The sequence below is a fragment of the Camellia sinensis genome, chromosome 7 (assembly GCF_055761805.1).
Source record: "Camellia sinensis isolate YWXY chromosome 7, ASM5576180v1, whole genome shotgun sequence".
Classification (NCBI taxonomy): Eukaryota; Viridiplantae; Streptophyta; class Magnoliopsida; order Ericales; family Theaceae; genus Camellia; species Camellia sinensis.
The window spans coordinates 155807693-155817967 of NC_138967.1; the positions used below are offsets into that span (position 1 = coordinate 155807693).

The 10275-nt window shown below is 33.1% G+C and overlaps 1 protein-coding gene across 19 annotated transcripts; it reads right to left on the reverse strand.

Moving 5' to 3' along the window:
- Positions 1-336: 336 nt before the first annotated feature.
- On the reverse strand, positions 337-5642 carry LOC114275283 (3beta-hydroxysteroid-dehydrogenase/decarboxylase). Of its 19 annotated transcripts, XR_014336282.1 has the most exons (8): positions 5311-5438; positions 3432-3517; positions 3011-3099; positions 2645-2687; positions 1781-1951; positions 1133-1294; positions 765-938; positions 337-608 (listed from the first exon to the last, which is right to left on the reverse strand). XR_014336282.1 is itself a non-coding variant. In XM_082879628.1 (6 exons), exons 2-5 carry the CDS (start codon positions 3019-3021, stop codon positions 900-902), a joined length of 264 nt encoding a protein of 87 aa, XP_082735754.1. In that variant the 5' UTR covers positions 3022-3099; positions 5311-5623; the 3' UTR covers positions 337-608; positions 859-899. The 19 variants fall into 19 exon arrangements, 4 of the variants coding, with proteins under 4 accessions (XP_082735754.1, XP_082735755.1, XP_082735756.1 ...); XR_014336279.1 differs by lacking the exon at positions 3432-3517 and having other exon boundaries at positions 859-938; positions 5311-5642; XR_014336285.1 differs by lacking the exon at positions 3432-3517 and having other exon boundaries at positions 859-938; positions 1169-1294; positions 5311-5623.
- Positions 5643-10275: the final 4633 nt, after the last annotated feature.

Below are 10275 nucleotides of genomic sequence, written 5' to 3' on the forward strand. Positions count from 1 at the left end.
GCAACCTTAGTTTTCTAGACAAGTAAAAGTGATCTGCAAAAGTTATAATTTTTTTTTCAAATAACTAAAATTGGTCTCTAAAAATTTGATAATATATATATATATATATTTTTTTTGGCTTTTTGATTTTGTAATAGATACTCTAAAAATACTAGTTTCAACAAAAACTCATATTCCTTGATTTCTTAGCAACCAAACATAAAATATCAAACATATCACCAGATCATTAGTTTATCTCCAAATTAAAATTCGACAACACCAAAAAAAATAAAAAAACAAACAAACAAACACCATGCTCATCGCATTCAAAAGACTTAATCAAAAGATATTTCAATGACAAACAAATACCATGCTTTGATTCATTAATACATAATATTTGATTGTATATCATAAACTGATAGAGATGATAATTTCCAATTTATAAGGCTAGTGTCATAAGTATTGTTTGTAGCATTCAACTATTCAATGAATATATTGTAAATTGTAATGATATCTACCTACAAACAGAACAACTCATCCATCCCATCTTCTCAAGGGCTTCATTGAAATGTCATTCAAAATTTCGCAAAGAGCTCCCAAGCCTTCAAAGTGCACATTTAAATTTCAATCTGTCACATCATAACCACAACATTAGCAAGACAATGAGACAAAGTAAAGGAAATATAACATGTAGACATTTAAAGCCAAAGCAAGCATATATTTACGTACAGAGTAAATAATAGTGATAATAGACTATACAAAAATGCTTCAATACACGAAATTACCTTCTTCTAATATAGGACAACTTAGGAAACTTGGGACAAAGCTGCCTACACAGGTTTTATAATTAGTTTAGGCCCTTCAAGAAGATGAGAGTACCTTTCATAGCCAAGACCTTCAAGAACAAGTGAACCAAACTCTCAAAACTTGATTAGCGCCATATTAGTTACAAAATATGCCTGCAAAACCAACATGATATTGTAAATTTGTCAATTAAAGCCCTTCAAATTCAAAAAATGTCATTGACCAACTTATGGGCAAATTACATAACAAAGCTTGACTATGCCATGTTCCTTTTTATTATTAATAAATTGCTCTACTTATATATATTGGCACAGCTAAAATTCGGTTCAGTAACTAAATAATTTCCTACCTGTTGCAGAACTTAAAAAATGAATTTAAATATGACCTCCCCTGCAGTTCTCTCTGCAGCTGTCGCCTACGATGCAAGAGCTCATTCAGCACATATGTGGGCATGTGCCACGTTTTCAACATAAGTGAAATCGTACATGTTCTTGCCATTACCAATGAGAAACTGCTCATTTTAAATAAAAACAAAGAAAACGAATGTTAAATTCTTTTCTTTTCTTTCCTTTTTTTTCTTTGTAAGTTAGATATCTGTGCACACATAATTATGCACCTCTCCTTTGGAGGTGGTACGACTACCAAACTACTGGCAAAATAAATGTTAGAATTCAAGAGTGTACAGAGGACAATACCAATAAAAATTGAAAAGTAAGATCACAAAAACATATGAAATACAAATGTTTTCAGTTAGTAACTGGTTTAGTGTTTTACAGAAAGAGAGAATGTATGCAGCACAAATACTCAATTTTTCATGCCCTACGCGAAAGAACAGGTACATTATGTCATTTATTAATTATATGGCTTCAAATGATTAAGAACCTAGCTATCCACCAACTTGATATTGAATGAAACACATGAATTTCTAGAACATTATAAAACCAATATGTAAGGCAGTCACAACATGAGAAATTAAATGGACAAAAAACTTGGTTACCTTCGATTTCCCTGCCCTCGCAGCAGATACCAATGATGGAACAAGCAATTCATCACCAGGACAGAAAATGCTGCTAGGACAGATGCAGCATGTTAGAAGCCCATTACTAGCATTTGACTTGATGACCAGCGCCTCTCCTTCAGCTTTAGTGGCAGAATATGCATCATTGTGCTGGAACAGTTGCAGACACAAATATTTTTACTACAAATGAAATAAGTAAAGAAAACAAAAGAACAGGCAAAACAAAAAGGGAAAGTTAGTAGACTGCAGAGGAACAGAACATTGCTTCTTGCTGTTCATAATTTCATCAATAGAGTATTATATATATATATATAGCAATGCTAAAGTTATGTCCACGGGAAGAGTGGCAATTTTAAGTGCCCATTCAATAATGATTTACAGACCAATCCATCTTGGCCATATTACATTAATGGTCAAGAAGCAGTTACCAAAAATCTTTTACACATAAATTATTAAGTCTCCAATGAAGACGGTTAATTTATGGACCAGGAAGTTTAAAACAGAGTGCAAGAATGAAATACAAAAAACACTACTTACAATGAACAATTTAAGCCATGGGGTTTGGCATAAACTAAATAATACAAAAAGTCAAAAAGTCACTATCCTATTTAAGTCACATCATCTTATTTAAATCAAATCACCTCTCTAACACATGACATCAAACCCAACCCAAACCCAACCCATATAAGCCAATAAGTCAAAAAGTGCACTTTTTTAGAACATCCCAAACCAACCGTAATTAGCATTTTTGTGATGAAAAACTAGGTTAAAAGGTAATGGTAAGGACATTATGAGGTACAAGCGAGTATAATTGTCACGAGATCTACCTTGTCAGGAACTTACCTCATTAATATCTCTATAATGAAGAACAATGTGCTCATGTGCCCTGCCAAAATCCCAAATAAATAAATAAATAGATAAATAAAAGTAAAAGGAAGAAAAAAAAAATGAAATGAAATTGGAGGGGGGAGAATAAGTGAATTAACTCTGAGATAAGTAACAAAAATAATTGTTATCTGTTATTTATTACACATATAAAGACTACAGAGTGTAGAAAAATTATAGGCAAGTATAGTATTGACTGATACTGTGAGTTTGATTACTGAGTCTCAACTCCTACAACTACTACCCTCTGAAACAATGATTTCGGAAAACAAGCTTTAATGAATAAAAAATAACTGTCAGCTAAGAAACGCAAAGTGCACTCACTGATCCAACATCCAATAGCTACGCCTCTGAAAATTTGGATTCTGCTCTCCATGTGCGTAATAACAATTTAAAGCTTCAGCATTTCCAACCTAGACACAAATTATCAAGTAAAATGACTTCACTCAAGCAAAGAACATCAAATAAAATAGTTCACAGACATCTAAAAGTGCAGGAAACAGCAAACAATATTTTTGTACTACACATGTAAAAAAACCCTTTGAACACATATTAGTATTATTAATATTGTTACGAATTTATATTAATCTTGTGAACACATATTAGGGTTTTTATGAAAACCCAGTTAATTTGTGTAATCCATCCAGTGTTTTATGTATGTTCCCTCATCCATGTAGGGGTGGCAAAAATGGTTTGGAGTGCACAAAGGAGTGTTGACTGTTGAGTCAATTCACCATGTATGTACCTAGCCAGAACCTGCCTGAAATCAGAGCTTCAATGGGCTGAAGAAGAAATTTAAAGTTGTCTCATTTATACTGCAAAACTCTACATCTACGATAAAAAGAGACAATCAAAATAAAACTAAAATGATTTCCACATATGCATTTAGGAGCAAGTCAGGGATTCCAAAGAAAAAGAAACGTCATGATGTAAACTAGTACATGGAATGTTATACAGAGGAGATTGTAAGGTTGAATCCGGCAGGAGAAATTTGGCTTTATATAATCTCAAATGGCAGATCAGAATGCCACAAAATGAAAATCGCTTTAAGTTACTAGGAAATGAGCACAACAATATAGGTCAAACTATCCAACAAGTTTAACCCAAACTGAACCAACCCAACCCACTCCCACTCCCACTCACTCCCAAGCAGAGATCAAAAGGAGGTAGTTCATAAAACTTTTTAAAAAAAAAAAATCAAAAAAACAAACCTAAGCCAGACACACTTGAACTAATCCAGACACAATTGAACTATGACAATCAACTCGGAAACCTAAAAAAGCCCAAAAACATGCAAACTGGACAAAAACCTCTAACTGGCCAGAATTACCAGAAAGCTTCACAAATAAAAATGTTAATAGCTTACTACTTTGTTTGTGTTATGTTTAAAAGAAAAGGTGAGAATAGTTTTGCACTTTAATAGCTTAAGAAAACCTCTATTTTAAACAGAGATTTTCATTTTCATTCATGTAATTAATAGGATCAAAATCTGCTGTCATTTTGGCAAACAAATTTAAGATATCCATGCCAATAGCTAGTAGTATCCAATTGTTGTGGCTGCTTGGGAATTAGTCAGATTTTTTTTCAATTTCTTTTTATTTGTGAATTTTTAAATTTCTTTTGATGTTGTTTAATTTTAGATCCTTCTAGATTAGAATGTCTTAAAAATAAAATTAAAAAAAAAATACACCAAATTTTAATAAAGTTCACTAAAGATAACAATAAAAAATAAAGAAAATTGACCTTTAATGTGTTTGGTAATTTCATTTTTATTATAACCATCTTGTATGTAATGTCACATAGTCTTCTCGAATTAGCTAAGATATACCCTCGAGGCCTAAAATGCCACAATGTTGTGCATATACTGCACTCCAATTCATAAAATTTCCCAATGCTCACTGCACAAAATGCTGTCTTTCATGAACACACAAACAATACTAACAAGGTTCATCAAAGTGGAATCATAATCACAGTTTCAGTTCACACATATTAAACAAAGAAAGAATGCATATCATCATCACCACGCATCTCCTACCCATCAAAAGGATTAGGAAAAGAGCCATGACCAGTGCCAAATGACCTAATATGATCTTTCAGAGACCATATAATAACTAGGTCCAAATGGACAACTCATATACGCATTTCATCAAACAACTTATATGCATACAATAATCAAGCAGTTTTAATAATGAGTTGATCCCAATAGTCTTTTCAGCATTGTACCACATATTAACAATCTGTAAAAAAATAAAATAAAAAATTTTGTGATATAGCAAGATATTGCTTTAAAATCCAATCATATTAATATCCTAAGATTCATCAGATCTATTGAATGAAGCAAATATCAATTATTCAAACATTCTGAATATTCAAGTAAAATTGGGAAGGAGATCAAATGCTAGAGAATGGAACCAGATCCAACTCAATAGCCACAATCGCAAGAGAAAAACACAAAACAAAACACACAGAAAGAGAGAGATCAACAGTTTGTAAGGAATTTAACGGAGCAAAACCATAACAATAACAGAAACATAGTTAAGCTCATTGTAGAATGTGTTCCTGTAAACATTCATAAGTTTATGGTTACAAATATTTTACCTTAAAATCGAAATATAAATAGGTACCTTTTTATTTCTTTTTCCAAATAACTCGTCAAATTCCAACCAAACAGCATCAGGGATTCAATCGATCGATCCGATCGAGAGAGAGAGAGAGAGAGAGTGTGCAGTGTGGTGTGGAGTGGAGAATGAATCAAAACAATGAAAATAAAATAAATTAATATTGGGACCAATTAAAGTTGTTGATAAAAAGTTATTAATCTTTTTACAATAACTTTTTAGGGAGATTTACTAATAAATCTTAAAATTTGATCTTATAATCCAATTTATCCCACTTTTTTTTCTAATGAACCATTTAGTTCTGGGATTATTTGAAAGAGGTTAATGCCTTCATTTACATGTTAGTATATCAGTTACAGCTGAGTTAGTGGGCTTTGGGTTAGGTGCGTATGTCACACGCGGGTAAATAAGAAAGGGATGTGTGGTGTGTGTGGCACGTGATACATAGAAGGGGTGTCACAAAAGGTCAAAGCGCATAAGGAGGTTTTGGGCTTAACTGGTGTGTTTGGTAGTTGACACAAGACACACAACCCAATTGACTACATGTAACCCCAACCATCCATGTCACACTAACACAACCAATTAGAGCACTTATTCACATATACATAACCAACCAGCCCACAATATACACTACCAAATCATTGTTTACCACTATATGTGGCCTCCACAATCAATGTCCCACTATCACAACTTATTTGCCAGCTAATTCTCATACACATACACACCATCTCACAAACCAACAACACAAAAAAACAATAAAAAAACCCAAACAAATTCAATTACCCCACTGTCACATTGTCAAACCATGGCCCATGAACTCAACAAAACTACCACACCAGACACACATAAACCAAAAACATATCCCTTTAATGCCCCTGCAGTGTAAACAATATATAAAGCCCAACCCACACATACCCACACATACCTAATCCTACAAAGGAATCATTGTTTACCACTATACGCGGTCCCAACCATCACTGTCCAACTGACACAATTTTTTTTGTTGCTTATCCCCATATACACAACCAACCAGTGTGTCACACAGCTGACACCAAAAACACCATATTCAAATTCACAAAACTCTAATTGTCAATGACTGAAATGTATTTGAATGTATCATTCAAATTAGCCAAACCAAAACTGCAATGTTTCCAAACAAGAAATGGTCCTGCAAAACACTTCCCAATTACCACAAGGGCACAAACGTCCACATAGTGAAACCAAAAATGGAAAATAAAATCGAAAAGGACCAAATCTCCCCACCAGCAGGACTAAATGAAACAAAAGAATAAAAGTGGGACTAATTGGTATAACAGTTTGTGAAGTGGGATTTATTGGTAAATAATCCAACTTTTTATCAATCAAATAGGTTTGTCTTTAAAATATGAGTAATATTAGGGATTATAAAAAAAAATATCATAAAATATATTATGAAGATTTTTTATTTTTTAATTAGTATGTAGTGTTTATTGTATGTGTAATCCAAAGATGAAGAATCTTTCATGATCATCTTCATGACATTTTTTTCATGATTCCTAACATTACTCTTAAAATATAGCAGTATGATTAAATATATATATTTTTTTTAAATTATTTTATTTTGTTTTTAAAAGTATCATTTTTATAGATAAATTATTTTTGCCTTTAAAAATTTGTCTCTAAAATTTTAATTTCTTGTAGTGCTACTAGAATACTTTTTTTCGTGATAAAAATTGGAGAATTAAATATTTATAGAGAAACTTTTATATTTTTTCTTTACTTACTTTCAATATGAAATTATACAAATTTTTACATCTTAAAATTTCATGTAAGTCCCTCATTTACACCAAACCTACAAACCAAATTGTAGCAAATAGTCAATATTCAGATAAAGTTTAACACCAAACTAAACTGTACTATTTTTTTTTTTTTTTTTTTGGCAAACTTCACTTTACCCCCTTATGGTTTGGGATGGGTGCGGTTTACCCCCCTGACATTCAAATATCACCACATAACCCCCTGTGGTTGATAGACTAAAACGCACACTAATTTCTATTAACAGAAGTTATAAATTGACAATTATACCATCATATATATATTATTTCAGGGGAAACCCAACCCAGTTCTTTCTCTCTCCATCTTCATCTTCTTCTTCTCTCCCTCTCCATCTTCATCTTTTTCATCTTTACAAACAATTCAATAATTCAATTCTACATACTTGTCACCCATTGATCTCTAAAACATCTTCAGATTAAGTGCTTATAAAATTTTCAATAAGGAACAATTTGCACAAAGGTTCCAAATTGAAATTCAAACTTGTTGATAAACAGTGAAATCTTAATTCCAAGTTGAAAGAAGAATAATGTATTTAAGAAGAAAGTAAGAAACATAGACTAATATATATAGATATGGAAAATGCAAGAAAATAAGACAAGAATGGAGTTGAAGATGTAAAATTTGAGAAAAATGAGAGTCAGAAATCTCGTGTGGAAAATGCCGCTTATCGCATCTCCCAATTGGTGATGCCGCTTTGGCACTACTACGTTTTTCATCATTCTTTTTCATCAATATCATATTATGTGTGTGTGTATATATATATAATACAAGGCATGGTTCGGTAGCTGTAATCTGAGATCTGGAAAGGAAAAGAGCAGCCTCTATCGAAGTGGTTGTGTTTCAAATGGGTATTTTTAGCTTCAACATACTGCTCTTCTTCATGAACTGTTTGGAATACAACATGTAGCACTAATACCCTTTTAAAACATTTGGGAAGTGTATTTGAATCCTTTATTTTTTTATTTTGGAAATCTTTGGTGTTATTGTATGTTGGTTTTGGAGGAGTATAATCCGATTTGAACTTATTGGATTTGGTTGTTCGCACTTATTTTTGTCAAAAGTTCCTTGGAGACTTAGAAATTCTATTCTAGGGTCGACACCACCCTTCCTAAGGGTCAACCCTTACCTGCTGGTGAAGTTTCTGGAAATATTGCTGGAATATAGGGTCGACACTAATTTAGGAAGGGTCGACACTAATTTAGGAAGGGTCGACCCTCTTATATTGTAGAGTCTGTGTGTTAGTTGCTGGAAATTAGGGTTGACCCCCTCCTGTCTAAGGGTCGACCTCCTTTGCTTGTGCCAAATTGTCTTTTCTACCTAAAGGGTCGATCCCCCTGCCAGAAGGGTCGACCCCTGCGTATTTTTTTTAGAATTTTGGGGTTCGAATGGGCCTTACCCTTGGTGGGTTTTTGGGCCTATTATTTTATTTGACCTTAGGGCTATTTGCTACTACTATAAATAGGCCCAAACCACTTTTCTCTCATTATTTTCCTTCCCTTCTTCCCTTTAAACCGTGAGTTCTCTTCTCTCTCGCTAAAACTCAAACTTTTTTCACTTAAATCTCTAGATCTACTCACCTAGAGCCATCTTTTCACCTTGGTCCTTTGGGAAAGGTTGTAGATCTTGTCAAGGGCTTTCTATTGATCTAAGTAGTTCATGATTTCGTCGCTGATAACTTTTGAGTTGTTTTCTCTTTGCTTCAAGAGGTAAGGATTTCTTTGCTCCTTTCCAATACTTCGTCTATAGATAGATATGTGGTAGATTTTATTGCATAAGAACCATATTCATTATGGATTTTCTTGAAAGTCATGAAAGGGGATCTAGGGTTTGATATTTGTGATTGGAGTTGTTTAGTTGTTTGTTGTTGGGATATTTGGGAAATGATTTATTATGTTTGTGAAGAAAGTGAGGAAAGCCCTAATTTAATATTATTGATTTAATGGATTTAAAAGGGAGGAAGTTGAATAATCCTTGTATTTTGATAATATGGGTTGTATGATTGTGTTTATATCAAAAGGAAATAAAAGGAGAAGTAACCACGGTGTTGGTATTGTTTTAGACTAATCACGTGAAATTGAGTTGAGTTATGGTTTTAATACCAATGAAATTGGTTTTGTAAAATAAAAAGGATGGGTTTGGTTTTGGTTTTATAAAATGACGAGAATGAATTCTTAGAAAATGGTTGGAATTGTGTGGATTGGAAAATAAAGAACAGTGGTCTTTTTGAAAGAAAATGAAATCATCACCCTTTGTAAATTGATAATGAACTTGAGGTCGGATTTTGAAACCTTTACATATTATCATTGTTATTGGACTGAAAGTCTTCCGAGAATTGGATTTGTGTTTTCCTTTCGTATGAGACGTAGGAATGGATAGATATGAATATAAATGGTGGAGTTGGATATTTGTAATCTCTTACCTATGAAAAGATGGATAGTTTATCTATTTTGGAGATTGTATATATGTTTAGAAATATATGTTTTGGGCTATCGATGGAGGATAGCTATGACTGTTTTAGAAATTGCATGTGGACTAGGTGAATTGAAATAAATCCTTCGTTGGTTGTGATTGAATATGACTATGTTTATTTACATTGTATATGTATGATTAATTAGGAGGAAAAAATGGATGTGCTTCATGTGTGATCATGTGTTGAGTAATATCATGTATGTATTATACTTGTGTTATTATGCATTCTAGTATGTTGAGATGGTTGGGAATATGCTTGTGCTTCGAATGAGAGGTACCATTACCTTCCAGCTAACGCTTGGAGAATTGGCCACGCTTAGAATGAGAGGTACCAGCACCTTCCAGCTAGCACCTGGAGAACTTGATAGAGGTACCATTACCTTCCAGCCGGAGTCTGATATATTGGCATTTTATTATGGAAATGTGTATCCTTGACTTGACATTTTATTATGGAAAAGTGTATCCTTGACTTGGCATTTTATTATGGAAAGGTGTATCCTTGGCGTACCGTACTTAAGGCCGGTAGAGCGGAACTTGTTTATCATTATTGTCTCAGTATATCTGTGTATATTATGGGTTATGATGGGTATGGTTCTGGAAGGCCGAGTTGCCTCATTCATTGAGTAGATAGTTGTTGGTTGCTTGTTGTTTTTCCTTAGTACTGAATGTATATATGTATAGACATGA

Excerpts from the sequence above, each read along its gene's own strand:
- LOC114275283 (XM_082879627.1), bottom strand. Across the intron at positions 1,952-2,644 it reads ATTATAGAGATATTAATGAG|CACAATGATGCATATTCTGC; the intron begins GTAAGTTCCTGA and ends CAACTGTTCCAG. Across the intron at positions 1,295-1,780 it reads CGAGGGCAGGGAAATCGAAG|TTTCTCATTGGTAATGGCAA; the intron begins GTAACCAAGTTT and ends TAAAATGAGCAG.